The 18,010-nt window shown below is 51.2% G+C and overlaps 1 protein-coding gene across 1 annotated transcript in view; it reads right to left on the reverse strand.

Moving 5' to 3' along the window:
* LOC103802916 (nuclear receptor coactivator 1-like) overlaps nucleotides 1-15,521 on the reverse strand; it is a gene marked incomplete at its 3' end in the record, with an annotated part of 28,466 nt that extends 12,945 nt beyond the window's left edge. The window contains exons 1-3 of the mRNA XM_009075446.1: nucleotides 15,452-15,521; nucleotides 11,965-11,989; nucleotides 11,130-11,296 (exon numbers count right to left, since the gene is read on the reverse strand). Coding sequence (XP_009073694.1) covers nucleotides 11,130-11,296; nucleotides 11,965-11,989; nucleotides 15,452-15,521 — 262 coding nt within the window. The remainder of the gene's footprint in view (nucleotides 1-11,129; nucleotides 11,297-11,964; nucleotides 11,990-15,451) is intronic.
* Between the last annotated feature and the right edge of the window lie 2,489 nt (nucleotides 15,522-18,010).

Consider the following 18,010-nt stretch of genomic DNA (forward strand, 5'->3'; position numbering starts at 1 on the left):
ATGGGACCAGCACCAGCATGGAAACGTGCCCGGTGAGGGAGCTGACACCTCCCATGCCCAGAGCAGCTCCCTCCTCCCATCCCTGCTCCTCCCATCTGTCTCTCCTCGGCTGTGAGGGAGAGATGTCAATCCGCAGCTCCCGAGGGATCAACTCACTTGGCTATGCCAAAGGGATCTGGTGGAGGGAAAGGCAGACCTGGGGCTGGTGTGTAGGTGCAAGGGCAGCTCCAGGCCGTGAGATGCCACTGGGATGGGGCAGGAAAAATGTGGTATGAAAAGATACCTAGAGATGATGGAGCTTCCAGGTATGGGAAACCACCCAGAGCAGATGGAGCCACATGGTAGTAAGGGTGGTGAGGCACTGGCACAGGATTCCCAGAGAAGCTGTGGCTGCTCCATCCCTGGGAGTGTTCCAGGCCATGTTTCATGGGGCTTGGAGCAACCTGGGCTGGTGGGAGGTGTCCCTGCCCATGGCAGGGGGTGGGATGGGATGACACTTAAGGTCCCTTCCCACCCAAACCAGTCTGGAATTTCATGATTCTACAGTATAAGAAGCTACCTGAGAAGATGGAACCATGTGGTACAGAAAGCTACACACAGAAGGAACCCAGAAAGCCACCAGAGATCACAGAATCCCAGAATGGGTTGGATTGGAAGAGACCTTAAAGCTCATCCCATACCAACTCCTGCCATGGGCCCCACCAGCCCAAGTTGCTCCAAGCCCCATCCAACCTGGGACACTCCCAGGGATGGAGCAGCCACAGCTGCTCTGGGCAACTTGTGCCAGTGCCTCACCACCCTCACAGCCAAGAATTCCTTCCCAATATCCTACCTATCCGTCTGGACTCATGCCATGGAGTTCTGCAGCCAGGGCCAGGGTGCAACTACCTGTAACTACTTTTTTAAGGACTATATCCATTAACTCCAAAATTTGGGATGCCCCAAAGTATTCCCTGCTCCCTCAAGGAACTGTCCACATACATCATTTCCTATATCCATGTAGCAGCTCCGCTAGGGAAAACATCAACCCATGGAACATGATCCACCACTCCAATGTCCATCACCTCCACTCACCGTGACACTGACTTAATGATTTACAGGGTAATTAGTCAAGCCTGGCAGTTTAATTAATTAATTAACTAATTCCTGTCTTGGAAGTTGGAATTCCTAAACAGGAAGGGTAGAAGGACATCAAAACAGAGTCATCGGTCTCTAGTCAAAGCTTTGAGGAGGCTTCAAGTGCCTCCAAACCCCTCTGTGGTCTTTGGGAGAAGCAGGAGCAGAGGGATGAGGAGCTCATCAGATGGACACCAGGGAACAATGTGGCCTCAGAGGGAGCAGAATCATTCCTGCCTCTCTCCTGCTCCTGTTCCAGCAGGTTTGTTTGCTCTGCCTGACCATTCCACTCGGGATAATCAGCTCTATTATCTCCTTGGACAAATCTCCCTTTATTTCCTCGGCTTGCAGGAGCCTTAGGAGGATTAAGGTCTATAAAAGTTTGTTCAGGGGAAAAGCTGAAAGGAAAGCAGAACGACTTGCATGGTTGGCTCCAGGTCTGGAGGATTTTCCCACCACAAAAAAAGAGCTTTATTGTGTTATTCCTTGGGCTTTAGGAGCTTTCCTCTCTAGGAGAGAGGTGGGATGGACACTCAGTGTACTGCTCCTGCATCCAAAGGGATGGATGAACCTCCACCAAACAAACTGGGGTCCAGAGCAGAGGGAGGACAAGCTCAGAAGAACCAAAAGCCTCTTGGGGGAAAAAGACTCCTAAAACAGGGCTTGTCCACCTCAAAAAAAGGGCAGGAAAAGGGGTTTAACAAAGGGGATTTTCCCCCTCATCCTTTCCTGCCTCTTTAAAACAAGCCTGAAACGAGGAGAACAAAAAGGGAACAAAAAGAGGGAGGGAAACAAGAGCTAATCCAGCAGAGCAGAAGGCAGGAGGAGGAGTGATGCCTACAGGTGGTTCACGACTCTCCGCGTGATCCACGCGCCTGTCCCAGCCTATCAGATCCTCTCCTTCCGCAGAGGTGCGAAAGGATTTATTAGTCCTTGACAGTGTGAGATGCTGAAAAGCTTCAGGATGCAATAACCAAATGTTCACTTGTTAAAACCAAGACACTGCTTGGAGAGGTCTGTGCAATTCTCAGCAGCTTCCCCTTCCCCTCGGTCTATATTTAAGCTGCCGACGAGATTCCAACTGTCGGAGCAGCGATGAGGATTTTATGGACAAGGTGCTTTGTAGGTGCTGTGGATCCATGAAAATCACCGGTGCAGCTGGAGTTTTACAGCCCTGACCTGGGGGAGTCTGTATCTGAAATCAATCCCCGATGCACACCAGTTTCTAGGGGATAGAGAGGGACAGGCTTCAGGAATGTCTGCGGAGCATGTGGGCAGGATGGGATCAGTTTAACATCTCGTGGTGACACCAAACTTGGGGCAGAGGAGAGGGTGTGAAATTCCCCAAACCCTCTCCAACCAACCTCCCACCTCTTCTGCACGAGGTGCAATGAATTACTTGGATAACAGGGAGGTTTGGATCCTGGGAAGGATGGAGTGTGGGGCAAGAGATCTGTGGATGCTCAGGAAGCAAAGTGAGGATTCTCAGGCAGGGATGTAACCCTTGAGACATCTTTTCAACCAAAATACTGGGATTTATGGAGACGATGCCCAGGGCAGACCACTCGAAGGTCAGTTGGACCTCCTGAACATCAAGGAGCTGCTGGAGTTCACCTCCACCACCCCAGCCAAAACCTGCTGCAGCCCAGCACTTCCCTTGGCAGCCGATTCCCAAAGCAATCACCCTCCCAGTTGTAACTCTGGGCCTGGATCCTAATTGGATTTTGTCTGGCTTTGGCTTTGAGTCATTCTCTGTTTTGCTGGATTGAAATCTCTCTCCAGTAGCCAGAGTCTTCCGTTCCTGGTAGTGTTTATGGTGTCATCACCATGTCCCCACTCCTTTTCTCCCTCCCTCCCAGACACACTCAACAGAGCTCTGCAGTGTTCCAAGCTGCAAGACATGTTCCTCAGCCTCTGGTTCATTCCCTGACTCCTCTCTGCCTGCTCTGGATTTTGCAGTCTCCTTCCAGCATGGATAACAAGCCCGAGCTCCAGTGTTGTCCCACCAACTCCAGGCACAGGTTGCATTACCAAAGAGTAGCCCAACTTGCTTTTCATCACATCCCAAGTTCACATTGACTGTCTTCACTTCCAGGATGTCCACAGCCTCTTGAAAAGCACCAGTTCCTGGGATATCATCCATCCAGCACTCCTGTATGTCCATCTGTATTGGTCTGGCAATGACTCGTGTGTCCTTCCACATCAGGACCAGAGGAAACAGCCTCAAGTTGCACCAGGGGAGGTTCAGGTTGGATTTGGGAACAATTTCTCCATGGAAAGGGCTGTCCAGCTCTGGCACAGCTGCCCAGGGCCGTGGTGGAGTCACTATCCCTGGAGGGATTTAAATCCTTGTGGAAGTGGCACTTGGGGACATGGTTAGTGGTGGCCTTGGCACTGCTGGGGGATGGTTGGACTCTATGGCCTTAGAAGGCTTTTTCAACCTCAATGATTCTGCGATCCATGAAGATGTTCAATCACACCATGATCCAGCAGAGTTTCCCAAGAAGCTTCATGACACTCAATTAGGGATGGTACTAGCAACAGCCTATTGCTACTGGAAAGATGTGGGAAGGAAAATGATGACATTCTGGGCCACTTTGCCCAAGGAAAATGAAGAAAAAGAAATGTTGCAAGAAGCACAGGAAATAGCTGTTGCATCTGGAAGGAACCCAGAGCCTGCAAAACACCACTCAGAGGCGAAGGCAACTCTCCCCCTTCCTGACCTCCCTTGAATCCAACAGAACCAGGATAGCTCCAATAAAGTCAATGCCTTTGGAGAGGAGGCCACAGCACTAGGCTGACAGATGTAGCCTGAAGAGATTCCAATCTAATTTTAGATTTGACACAAACCTTAATGTGGTTTTCATTAATTAATTAATTGAGAACAGAAAAACAATCCTTTAATGACTGTAAACCCCTTCAAGGGGTTTTCGGTTCTGCTATTTCCAGGAGACATTACTACTGAGGTTGTTCCTCGGATGCTGTTCTGCTCCTTGTTTAGGGTCTTCACTCAAACCCCAAAGGTCAGGCCTAAGCTTGGGTTTATAACAAGTGATTTGAGCTCAAGATGTTCCTTGAGCCTCCACTTGAGTGATTTTCCAAGCAATGTCGTTTCCACCTCTGCTCTGATGGTGGAAAAACTCAACAACTTGTTCTTCCACCTCAAAGTCTCTTTTGGGTCCACTGATGGATCCCTGTGGTGCCTCAGCACCTAAAAACTGCCAAAAATGACTCTTGAATTCTCTGGATTTAATGGTTCCAGTTTCTCTCAACATCTTCATGCAGCAGAAAAGCCTCAGTGATAGTGTGCTGTCACCCTGAGTTTGGGAAGCTCTGCAGGACACCATGGAAGGAGCTCAGTTGAGATGTGGAAATACAGTAGGATCCCTGGAGTCCCTGGGTCCTCTCTTTCTCTTCCCCCTCCTGATGCCAGCTTGTATTTGTAGAGCAGCCACTGGCTCCTGTCGTCAACCTGCTCCATGGCCAACCCAAACACCACATGGAGGTGACAACCCTAGTTTGGGGACCCCAGTGGGAGACAAACTGAAGGAGGTTCAATGGAGGCCACCAAGATGGTCGGGGCTGAAGAACTGTTCCTGACAGCAGAGCGCAAGGGAAGTGGCCTGGAGAAGAGACAGCTCTCCTGACACCTGACAGCTGCCTGTCCATGCCCACAAGAAGTCATGGAAGTGACAGAGCCAGGCACTTCCCAGGGATCCAGGGTAAGATGATGAGAAGCAACAGGTGCAAGTGAAGTGAGAGATGTTCAGGTGGGATAGGTAGAATCATGGAATCATTGAGGTTAGAAAAGCTCTGTGATACCATCGAGTCAAACTGTTCCCCCAGCACCGCCAAGGCCACCACTGACCATGTCCCCAGGTGCCACATCCACATGGATGTTAAATCCCTCCAGGGATGGAGTAGCCACCCCTGTCCTGGGCAGCTGTGCCAGGGCTGAACAATCCTTTCCACAAGGAATTGGTCACAATATCCAATCTGAACCTCCCCTGGCACAGTTTGAGGCTGTTTCCTCTCATCCTGTCCCTTGTTCCCTGCGAGCAGAGCCTGACCCCACCTGGCTGCACCTCCTGTCAGGGAGTTAGAGAGAGCAGAAGGTTCCCCTGATCTTTCTTTTCTCCAGGCTGAGCCCCCACAGCTCCCTCAGCTGCTCATCCGACTTGTGCTCCCAAAACCACAACCCGTGTACTGAAGGCAACACGTGAGCTGGACCTGGGCAGAAGAAACCACCTGAAGGCCTTGAATTGCTCTTCCCTGTGTTCTTCTGCTTTGGGAAGGGCTTTCCAAGGTGCCTCAGCTCCCCGATTTGCTTCCACACCTCTCACACAATGACTCACTTTGTGGTTTTATGGGAACTATTTGATGATCCTTAAGAAGACACCACCGCACTCAGCTCCTGGGACATGGAGGGATACTTGACTCAGCGCCCAAGGACAAGGTCTTCTCCTCTCCTCCTCCCCAAATCTCACACCACCATCACAGGCTCTTCCAGGGCCACCCCTTCACCCCTTTCTGACCACCACTGAGGGCTTCTGTCCTCTTTTTGAAGCTCACCACGTGCTGGCCCTCCCAAAGCCAAGAAGCAACTCAGCATTTGTTTGGTGGAAGCTTCCCCACATCCCACTGAGCTCCCAGGACCTCCTGGAGCTAGAAGCTATACATGTACATCCCAAAATAAATCCAGGGCCAAATCCAAGCATATGACAAGACAGCATGGAAACTTAATTAAAGGAAAACCACTGACAGCTCATGGATTGAATGCGACAGAGAGGCCAAAAATCAATGATCATTGCAGAGACTTCACTTAATTAACCTACTGGATTTACCCAAAAGGAAAATTACTTCCCTGAGTAGGTTAATTCCCAAACTAGGGTGCTCTGAAATGAGGGATCCTCTTGGGTTTTGGGATTGATATGCCCTAGTGAAAAAGGAAACAGATTTCTTGATGGGACCTGACTTGTTATGCCTGAAATTTCAGGGGAAAACCAAAGGAAAGGAGTCAGGAGGACACAGTTGTTCCATGAGCTTGTTTGAGCCCAAAGAGGAAACTTCCATGGAGGAGAAGAACCTTTTAGGATACAGACAGATCTGCTCTTTAATCCCTAGAAACCCTGAAAATGATTAAAGAAAAGGCTCAAGGAAAATTCTTCCTGCTTAAAAGTAAGGAAGAAAACTGAGGGCCATCCCTGCAGGTTAACATGAGAATCTTCCTGGGGGGGATAAGCTAATTCCTCACCTGGTGCCCTGTGAAACCATCCCAAATCAGGTCATTAATCTGCAGCATCAGTCCAGAATAAAACTGAATCCATGAAACCTGATTTATACATCCACAGGAACAAACTAAGCTGCTCCCAGAAAGCCAAGGTGGGGCTGAAGTTGTCTCACATGGGGGTCACACAACCCTCCACCACCACAAGCCTTGTGCTGAGAAGGCACTCGGTGACTCAGGGTCCTTCAGGAGACAAACTGAGCTGGACAAATCCAAGAAACATGGGATAAATCCTTAATTTTGGCAACCACAGTGCAAATCTGCTGTGGGTTTGGCCCTCACAGGAGCAGGAAGGCCACGGGGGGCAGGAGCCATGCCGTGGATGCTCCTGGACGAGGTTGTTGCCGGCTCTGCGCAGCGATTCCGGCAGAAGCCGAACATACGGCGGCACAGCGGGAATGAGCGGTGAGGAAAGGCAGGAAGGACGTGGGGAAGGAGGTCCCTTGGACCTGGCGGTGGTGGAGTCGCTCAGGAGGTGTTTCAAGGACAAGCCTGAGCAGCTGTTTGAGCTTGTAATGAGAAGCTCAATAGTGTTTGATTTATTTTATGAAGGTGCTGCGTTTCCACTCCTGCTCTGGGAGGGAATTAAACACGGAAAGGGCTTTTGGGAAAAGTTTTGGAGGCTTCCGCTCCAAAAGGACACTGCCAAGGTTGAGGCTTTACAAGCAGGATGAGATGACCCTTCTGCTGGGTCTCATCTCTGTCAGATCTCTGCACAGTGCTCATCACCCCTTCCAAATCCAAAGGTATCACCCTCCCAAAACTGGGGAGTTCCCTGAAAAACACATCCAGGGAAAAAAAGAGAATGTCTGTCTGGAGTCTAGTTGCTACCTCAGGGATGTTGCATGTCTAGGCTCTGCCTCTATGCAGAGCAGGGTGACCCAACCTCCCCAGCACTTCCAGGGTGTGACAGCACAGTATGTTAAGGGGTTTGAATGGACCTTAAAGAACACCTAGTCCCAACCCTCTGCCCTGAGCAGGGACAGAAGAAGAGGAACAATCCAACTGCTTGTCCAGAGCTTTTCCAACATCTCCACTCATTTCTGTACACTCCTGTGCACCAAAGGGCCTTATTTTGCTTGGATAACCATTTCCAGTTGCCTGCCCAGCAGTATCCAAGGCTCCTCCCTGTCCTGCAGCCTCCTGACTCCACCAGAGCTCCACCACACTGCCCTCGTGGCTCCTCCCAACAGCCTTCACCCCACTCTGCTACACTCATAAGCCAAAGAACAACACATTAGGAGCAGTAAACTGTCCAGCCTGGCCCCATCCATTGGGTTTGGATTGCAGCAGCACTGCAATGAACTAAAACTGCTGGAGGAAATCCAGAGAAGGCCATGGAGATGTTTCAAAGGGCTGGAGCAGCTCTGCTGTGGAGCCAGGCTGGGAGAGCTAGGGGTGTTCAGCCTGGAGAAGAGAAGCTCCAGGGAGACCTTAGAGCCCCTTCCAGTGCCTAAAGGAGCTCCAGGAATGCTGCAGAGGGACTTGGGACAAGGCCCTGGAGGGACAGGTCACAGGGAATGGCTTCCCACTGCCAGAGGGAAGGCAGAGATGGGATACTGGGAAGGAATTCCTGGCTGTGAGGGTGGTGAGGGGCTGGCACAGGTTGCCCAGAGAAGCTGTGGCTACCCCACCTCTGGGAGTGCTCCAGGCCAGGTTGGACAGGGCTTGGAGCAACCTGGGCTGGTGGAAGGTGTCCCTGCCCATGGCAGGGGGTGGGACAAGTTCAACTCAAACCAGTCGCTCAGAGACACCAGAGACCTTTTCCTCTCCATCCCTGTGAGCCACCACATGCAAGGACAGTTCAGAGCTCCACACTCAAACCACCTCACCTCCAAAACAAACCAACCAACTTCTGCAGGAAGGCCAAAAGCTGGAGCTGCCCTGTGTGGCCTCTCCCTGCACTGCCTTTCCTGCTGCCTTGGCAGCCAAAGCTCAGGTTTGCTGCCACAGCCGCAAACTGCTTGTTCTGCCAACTGTACATTGCTAACGTTGGAAGGGATCCAGCCCTGGGAATCTTTTCTAAAAGCATTTGCTTCATACTTTAAATAGCAGCTCAGCAGGCAGGGGGAGGGGAGGGAGGGCTCAGCCCCTGCCTGAGATCCATCTGCAATCTCCCAATGGCTCCTCCACCCCTGAAAACTGAGGACGATCTGTGGAGGAGAGTGGAGAGAGTTGGAGGGATGTGATCCCAAATTGTCCAGGTTGGTAGCATGGAGGATGCTCCAGGAATACTCCCCTGATGTTGCTACCTTTCCCTTCCCGATCTCCCTATCTCCATGCCTGGTTATTAACTCAATTAATACCAGGACTTTGGGTGTTTCTCCATTGGAATCCGCTCTGTGGTTCAGCATCATTTTTCCCAGTCCTTAATGGATTTGCTTTTTATTGCACTGAACAGCATCATTTTGGGGGGGAATTCTATGACTCAATGCATTGTTGGGATGTCCTGAGCCTGCTGCAACTCCACTGCAAATCCAAACTGCCTCTCTCGCATGACATCCCATCTCCAGGTGGGTTTCCTCAGGGAACAGAGCCACACACTGCGGGATACGTCACCGTCCACCAACAGCACCAAAACCACATCCTCAGCACTTTGCAAACACTAATCAGCTTCATGGCTGAGACACGGAGAGGAGAAGGAAGGACACAGGCAGGGAAACACCATGGCTAACCCTTCACACAACCACAAGGACAGAAAACTGTTTCTGGCCACAAATATTTTAAGTTTTTCTGTATTTTTTTTTTTTTTTTTATTTTTTCTCACCTCCTCACGTGAAATGCTCCTAGGAAAGTGCTAACACCAGGGAAGTTTCCTTCCTGTGCTAACTTGCTGCAGCAGATAAGCCCCAGCACGGAGCAAAGCTCAAGGCAGGAGGTTTGGAAGCAGAGCTTGTCCTAGTTAATGTTCAGCCCTGCTGGGCAATGTCAAGAAAACTAATGACGGGCGAAGCGGCGGCGAGCAGGGACCTGCGTGTGCTCACCAGGCTCCTTACACAGCCTGGGCACAGCCTCAATGAAATCCCACAGCAGCTGCTGTCCTGCTTCGTTGGGAAGCCTGGGAAACGGGAGCAGAATGCTCCGGCGCTGCGCGTGTCCCCGAGTTAGTTAGTTAGAGTGTGCTGGGAGAACCTAGGGCAGTGTCTGCGGTGGGGTGGGACCAGGGGGTGGGTTTAAGCTGAAAGAGGGGAGATTCAGGCTGGAAAAAGGCAGGAATTCCTTAAATCCAGAGGAGGCCATGGACGTGCTCCAAGGACTGCAGCAGCTCTGCTCTGGATCCAGGCTGGGAGAGCTGGAGGTGTTCAGCCTGGAGAAGTCTCCAGGGAAACCTCACAGCCCCTTCCAGAGCCTAAAGGGGCTCCTTGAGAGCTGCAGAGGGACTTGGGACAAGGGCCTGGAGGGACAGGACACAGGGAATGGCTTTCCACTGCCAGAGGGCAGGGATGGATGGGATCTTGGGAAGAAAATATTGGAGAAGGCTCCAGGGAGACCTTAAAGCCCCTTTCAGTGCCTAAAGGAGCTCCAAGAGAGCTGTAGGAGGACTTTGGACAAGGACATGGAGGGACAGGATAAGGGGGAATGGCTTCCCACTGCCAGAGGTGAGGGTCAGATGGGATATTGGGGAGAAATTCTTCCCTGTGAGGGTTCTGAGGCAGTGGCACAGGTTGCCCAGAGCAGCTGTGGCTGCTCCATCCCTGGGAGTGTTCCAGGCCAGGCTGGACAGGGCTTGGAGCAACCTGGGCTGGTGTAAAGTATCCGTGCCCACAGCAGGATGATGACTTTAAGGTCCCTTCCAACCTAAACCATTCTTGGCTTCTGCCTGTACTTCTATCTCATCCATGGGCTTGGGGGATAACTGAACATCTGTTATCAAGGAATGCTGCTCCGCATGGAGCAGCGGCAGGAGCTCTGGCACAGGCAACGCTTGACGGATGAGACGCTCTCAGCTCTGAGTGGGATTCACCTTGTGCATGAAGGACAAAGTGTTTGCATCAAGAACAAAGTGTTTCCACCAAGGACAAAGCACTTGACCGAAGGGATGGACAAGCAGACACAGTGCAGAACAAGCTCAGCCCACCTGAGCAGCTCCCAGAGGGATGTTATGGCCTGCAAGGACCTCAACACATCCTATCCCTCCTTGGTGCACCTCACCCTTCTCCTGTGTATGGCTGGAGCCCTTTGGACTTGTACGTTTATGACTGGACACTGAGGGTGAATTTTAACCTTTACAAGGCTCCTTGAGCATCTCTGCTTGCCGGTCCCAGCGCCGTGTTCTCCAGCAGGAGGTAGGTCACCACTCCCTCTGATCTGTTTGCTTGGCAGGAGACCAGATCTGACAAGGGTCCATGGTTCCCCACCACGTCTTGCACAGCGTGTGGCAGAGTTATCTGTCCTTCACCTCCCCCAGCCATAAACCAGAGGTTCAGAGCTGATAAACCTTTACTGGGGCTGATCCTGAAAGCCTAACGAGTACTGGTGATTATGGTAATCTAAGGAATCATTTTAGAAAGAATCATAAACACAAAGTGCTACCAGAAACAAAGGTGACATCTCACCCAAGCCAAGCAACCCTTCCCTACTGTTGCTTCTATAAAAGGGGGAGAAGGAAAACTATTGCAAAACGATTTGGGGCTCATTAAGTCATAATTACTTCCTGTGCTTTAGTTCCTGAAGGGCTTCAGGAGAACACTCTGCCTCCAAAGGTTTCCCACAGGCTGCCCCTTACCTTGCTCCAACCTCTTCATCTGCTGGATCTGATCCACAGTTTTCTTTAGGATCTTGCATTTGTCAGGTTTGACGCTCAGGGTGTCAATGTCTCCGATGTTTGCTGACAGCAGCTCTGCCAACTCCTCCAGGTACTTGTTCTCCTGCTCCCGACGTCGTTTCTCATTGCTGGGAGACAAGGGGGAAAAGGAAAAGTGAGGTTAAGTACTTTCTCCCACAGCTCAGTCTTGGCACAGCAGGGCAAGGGACAAGGACCCCAAAACACAAGTAGTGGTTGGATGGTGACCTGGTCATAACCCAAATATCTCCAAAGTTCTGTAGAGTTCAGTCAGGGCTTTGTCTGTTTATACATAGAAGCTGAATTAATCCAAGGAAGGTCATGGAACCACAGACTGGTTTGGGTTGGAAGGGGCTTTAAAGTCCATCTGGTTCCAACCCCTGCCCTGGGCAGGGACACCTCCCACCAGCTCAGGTTGCTCCAAGTCTCATCCAACCTGGCCTGGAACACGCCCAGGGATGGAGCAGCAACAGCTGCTCTGGGCAACCTGTGCCAGCGACCCTCACAGCCAGGAATTCCTTCCCAGTATCCTATCTCTCCCTGCCCTCTGGCAGTGGGAAGCCATTCCCTGTGTCCTGTCCCTTCATCCCTTGTCCCAAGTCCCTCTGCAGCTCTCTTGGAGCCCCTTGAGGCACTGGAAGGGGCTCTAAGGTCTCCCTGGAGCTTCTCTTCTCCAGGTTGGACATTTCCAGCTCTCCCAGCCTGGCTCCATGACAGAGCTGCTCCAGCCCTTGGAGCATCTTCATGACCTCCTCTGGACTCTCTCCAGTAGCTCCACACCCTCCTGCTGTTGGATCCCAGCGCTGGAGGCAGCACTGCAGGTGGGTCTCACCTGAGAGGGGCAGATGCTGAGGGGCAGTAAGACACCCCCAGCAAGACCATCCCTCCAACCCTCAGGACTGAGCTTTCCTCCCCAGTACAGTTAGAAATTAGTTCTGTTAAACATAATCATACAGCTTCTCAGTTTCCCACATTTACTATTCCAGCTGTTACCAGGCTAAATCCTAAATTCCTACATAAAATCCAACTCCACCCTCAGGAGCTCACTGAAGATTAGAACCAACAGTGGCAAGAGGAAAATGAAAAGTATGCATGAGATCAACCTTTTTGTCCCATCCAACGCAACTTTAGCTCCTGATGCTCAACACTCTCCCATCAACTATTTGTAAATTCTGGGAATTAGCAACGTCATTTCCATGCCAGGACGTGGCCATCATTGAAACCACCCCGGGCACTGCCACGTGTTCCTTCACCAAAGATGTTATGAGCATCTAAACCACCAAAAGGAACATATCAGAGAGATGAACAGAGACAAACCGTCCCCAAACACCTCCATCAACCACAGGAGGAAATGAAGACACCTCAAGACGTCTCACACAGCTCTACACCTCTTGTCATCCCTTTGATCAGGTTGGTTTTCAAGAAGCCACCTCATTTCTTGTTGCAAACTGCACAGGACTCTAATTAAGAAGTAATTAAGAAGTATTCCATGAAAATCCTTATCATTTAGGGGTTGAAACTAGATGGTCTTCCAGATGTCTTCCAATGCAAACCATTCAGTGATTCTGTGCTTTACTAGCCACCAAGAAGCGGCTGAGATACCTGTGAGCACCATGAGATGTTCCGCTAGTCATCAAGAAGCTGCTAAGATACCTGTGACCACCTGTGAGACACCTCCAGTCCTTACCTCTAAGGAGCAACTCAGGAACCTACACAGGTGTTTCTTTATTTTTCCCTAATTCCTGTTTATGAGCTCAGTTTCCAGGTCTGACAGGCAGGACCAGGTCTGACAGGGAGGTGTTGTCTCTTGGGCATTTTTCTGCTGTTTCAACTTGTTCTGACATGAAAATATCTGACAATCACAGGGATGATCCTTCCAGTGCCTCAAGGGGCTCCAAGAGAGCTGCAGAGGGACTTGGGACAAGGGATGAAGGGACAGGACACAGGGAATGGCTTCCCACTGCCAGAGGGCAGGGAGAGATAGGATACTGGGAAGGAATTCCTGGCTGTGAGGGTGGTGAGGCACTGGCACAAGTTGCCCAGAGCAGCTGTGGCTGCTCCATGCCTGGAAATGTTCCAGGCCAGGTTGGATGGGGCTTGGAGCAACCTGAGCTGGTGGGAGGTGTCCCTGCCCATGGCAGGGGGTGGGAGTGGATGAGCTTTAATGCCCCTTCCAACCCAAACCAGTCTGGCATCCTATGAGACTATGTGATGAATATCCCTTTGCCTCCCAGGTTCACTCTCCACCCCCTCACTTCTCCTGCTGCCCATGTCTCTCCAGGTGCTGTGATACCCAGAGAAGTGACAGGAATGACTCACCCTCTTGTGACTTTTTGGAGTCAAAAAGGAAAGAAAAAAACCCAAAAGCAAGACTAGGCATGGAAAACACAAACTGGCTTTGCCTGTAATACCAATCCCATGAAGTCCATGAGTGACACCTTCCATGGGAGACACAGGGAAACCCCTCTGCCATGGGTTTGGGTGGGTGCAAGAGTCTTCACAACCCTTCCAATGGGTGCTAAGGGGTCACAGGCAGCTTCATGGAGGTAGGTTGGATTCCTACCGGCTGCAAGAGTGCTGTATCCCACCCTGGACCACCCACTCCACACAGGAACGGGTGACAAATGCTTCCCGACAGAGCCGAGCAAGGATTTTAGTGAGGGATAAATGAATTCCTCTCCCTGCAAACCAAAGAGCAATAGCATAGGGGAGAGGGAAAAAAAAATCCCTCTGTTGTGGGTGAGCTCATTCCATGAAAACCCTTAATGTCGCTGTTGCTGTGGCAACTTTCGGATGGTAGGAGGGAGAATTGGCCAATTTTCCTTACATAAAAGCATCAGGAGAATATTCCAGCAGTGGGTTGGTCTCTGTGGCTCCCAAGTAGCATCAAAAGCAACAGTTAAAGCTTCCAGGATTGAACAAAGGAGTTTTGGGAGATCACTTTGCTCTGGAGGATGTTATGGAGGGCTCTGGTCAGACCAGGGAGGAGGATGTGGTCCCTCCCTGCCATGGGTGAGAGTCAGGAGATGGTTAGAAAGAAGGAAGATGCAAAAATGGTGAGGAATTCCCATCTGGATTTTGGTAATGTGCTTCAGCTCCAGTGCTGGGGGTTGGATGACCAACTCAACATGAAGTGTTGGAGTTAACCCTTCCAAAAATGCTTTGGGGATCACTGAACCCCAGACTGGTTTGGGTGGGTGAAGACCTTAAGGATTATTTCATTCCATCCCCTGCCATGGGCAGGGACACCTCCCATCAGCCCAGGATGCTCCAATCCACATCCAACCTGGCCTGGAACACTCCCAGGCATGGAGCAGCCACAGCTGCTCTGGGCAACCTATGACAGTGCCTCATCACCCTCTCAGCCAGGAATTCCTTCCCAATATCCCATCTCTCCCTGCCCTCTGGCAGTGGGAAGCCATTCCCTGTGTCCTGTCCCTCCAGGCCCTTGTCCCATGTCCCTCTGCAGCTCTCTTGGAGCTCCTCTGGGCACTGGAAGGGGCTCTAAGGTCTTGAGCTTTTCTTCTCCAGGCTGAACACCCTCAACTCTCCCAGCCTGTCTCCAGAGCAGGGATGTATAAACCGGTTGTCTGGAAGTGTTCATCCTAACCAACAGACTGCATCTCCAAGGAAAAGGATTTACAGGGAGCCTGGAAAATCCCATGGAAGGAGATCAGAGCTGCTTCTCTCCGGGACTACTTCCCTTAAACCAGGTGGGAAGGCTCAGTCACATGGCACACAGTGCCTTCCTGCAGTGAGCTGAGCATCCTGATCCAGCACCCCAAAACGACCCAGGGATTCCAGACAGAATCCCGCCTAATTCCATCATGGAGCAAGAGGGTCTCCACTGGAGTTTGTGAACATTACAGAAACACAGATTTCCTGGGAATCTGGCACGAGGAGGCAGAAGGCTTGGGATGACCTCAGACCTCCCACAAATATCTGCCCTGACTGACCCCGTGAAAGCTTTCCCAATGCTCCGAGCGGTGTATGGAATCAATCCCCTAAGTTTGATAAAGAGCCTCTAATCATCATTTCCCACCTCCCGCCCCACGGAGCAGATGGAGAGCCGCGTTCCCACCCTGCTCCATCTCCCAGCACAGCACAGCGAGGCTCTGGTGGGAAGTGTGAACGTTTCCGAGGGGCTGAGACTCTGCTCCATCTGCTCGAGCAGACGGGCCGGAGCGACGCACTGGGAATGACAAAGTAGCCGTGGATGCAGGGCACGGATTGGGAATGGTGCACGTACCTCTGGGCTGTGTCGCAGGGAGAGCCTTTCCTCTTGCGGGAGTCAGGGTTGGCAGGGTCTGTCGAGCTGTCCCCGAGGCCACTCATCTTGGTTGACCTACTGTGCACCTGGAAATGAAGGAGACAGGGTCAGGACAGGCTTGTTGTAGTGGTTTCTCCAAGACAGAGCCAGAAAACATGGATCAAGCAACCTCTGAAGCAGCAATGGACCCACCACAAGTCTTACTGGATCAATGTCACATTTGGGAAGGAAACAGTGCAAAGGGAAGACAACACAGCATCATGTTACCTTCCTCTTGGTGTCCCTTGGTCACCATTTGGCCAAGGCACCACCAGCAGCACCACCACTGGAATGCACTGCCCAGGGAGGTGGTGCAATCACCACCCCTCAAGGTGTTTAAGGAAACACTAGACGTGGCACTTAGTGCCATGGTCTAGTTGACATGGTGGTGTTAAATCATAGGTTGGACTCCATGAACTTAGAAGTCTTTTCCAGCCTGATTGATTCTGTGATTCTTCCCTGTATCCCTATGGATTTTAGCTTTCTGGCCACGGAGCATTTTAACTCTCTCCATGCAATGCTTGATGTGTGTTTAATGGTTCATTCCCTTCTCCTTCAGCCCATCTTCAGCTCCTCTACCATCTCCCCACGGATCCTCTGACTCATGGCTTGCAGAAGATGCTCCACCCCTCGCATTGTGTCTGTGCTGCTGCTCCCCCACCACCTCCTTTCCCCTCAGCACATGGCCTGGGCTTTAATTAGAGCTGGAAAACTGACTCATTCCTTAACGGGATGCGACACCCTCCCACAAAGCCCTTCACCACCTCCCGCCGGGCTTCCTCCTGTGCATGGTCCTCCCAGCCCCAACCTTCTCCTGGCAGAGAGCTTCCCACCACAGCTGGTCCTTGGCCTGTCCCAACACTGGGCACCTCCTGGGTTCCATCTCTTTCCCACACATGGATATTTCATCATACATTTTAGGCTGTCGTTTTGGCAGATGTTGGATAAATTAGTCCATGTTGTGGCACTTGAGAGGTCTAAGCAACCAAAGATGGTGCAGAAGTCACGAGGACTGCAAAGTTGCAATAGCTCATATGTTGATGCTCCTTAATTATGAATTATATTTTTAATATTTAACTGAATAAAATAAAATTTAAGACAGATAAGGGCAGGAAAGACAATTTAAGCTCTGTTCTGGGACACCTTGAAGGGTCTTAAATGGTTTGGCCAGAGACCTCAATGCTTTCAGCCTTGAGAACTCAAGTCCATCCAACAGCTTAAATGGGACTATGGGACATAGTCCAGACCTCATGCAAAAGGTGAAATCCAGGGATGGAGCTTCCCCAGAAAATCCAGCTGTGCACGTTGTTTCCTTGGCTTTCCTAGAGCCATTCAGTGATTTTTCCAGTCATAATTCCACACTGGATAATGTCACCCTCCAAATTAATTTAATTTTAGAAGTGTTTATGGTTGTGAGAAGATACAACCCCCGAGAAATAAAGCAACAGGACCCCGGGCAAGAAGTTTGTTATTTAGAGAGTAGAAGGACTAATTCCTTAAACCTTATTCCCTTCCTTTCTTCCATTGCTTTCTAAGAGCTGGAATTTTAATGAGCATTTAAAGGCTGACAGATTGCAATAAAAGGAACCCTAGAAGACATGCCCAGAGTTCCCACAGCCCTGATCCCCACCATGCTTTGTTCAGCCTCCCCAAAAGTGCTGTGTAAAGCCTTCAGGGGTCCAACATCTCCCACCTGCTGCCCAGCCCAGAGTGAGGTGGCTGCTCCTCAAAACCCATCAGCACTGGGGAATTCCATGCTCAGATAGGGGAAAATTAAAGCCCCACCAGCTTTTGGAAGTCCTCTGAGTCCCAAAACACATCTACAGAGAGGCTCCTCCTGACCTCAGAGCGGTGTGGAGGGATGGACACAGCTGGGAGTATCTCCTGTCCTCCCTGATTGCTTCAAGCCCACAATGTTTATATTAGAACCCAGAACCCCCAAGTGTCCTGGGCTCATCCCACAGCAGGTAAGGGGGAGATTCTGCCCCTCTGCCCTGCTCAGGTCAGACCCACCTGCAGTGCTGCCTCCAGCTCTGGGGCAACAACAGCACAAGGATGTGGAGCTGCGGGAGAGAGTCCAGAGGAGGTCATGAAGATGCTCCAAGGGCTGGAGCAGCTCTGCCATGGAGCCAGGCTGGGAGAACTCCAGGGTGTTCAGCCTGGAGAAGAGAAGCTCCAGGGAGACCTTAGAGCCCCTTCCAGTGCCTTAAGGGGCTCCAAGAGAGATGCAGAGGGACTTGGGACAAGGGCCTGGAGGGACCAGACAAGGTGGAATGGTTTCCCACTGCCAGAGGGCAGGGAGAGATGGGATACTGGGAAGAAATTCTTGGCTGTGAGGGTGGTGAGGCACTGGCACAGGTTGCCCAGAGCAGCTGTGGCTGCTCCATCCCTGGGAGTGTTCCAGGCCAGGTTGGATGGGGCTTGGAGCAACCTGGGCTAGTGGGAGGTGTCCCTGAACTTTAAAGTCCTTCCAACCCAAAACATTCCATGACTCCATGAGAACCATTACCAGCTT

The sequence above is a fragment of the Acanthisitta chloris genome, unplaced genomic scaffold (genome assembly GCF_000695815.1).
Source record: "Acanthisitta chloris isolate BGI_N310 unplaced genomic scaffold, ASM69581v1 scaffold21985, whole genome shotgun sequence".
Taxonomy (NCBI): Eukaryota; Metazoa; Chordata; class Aves; order Passeriformes; family Acanthisittidae; genus Acanthisitta; species Acanthisitta chloris.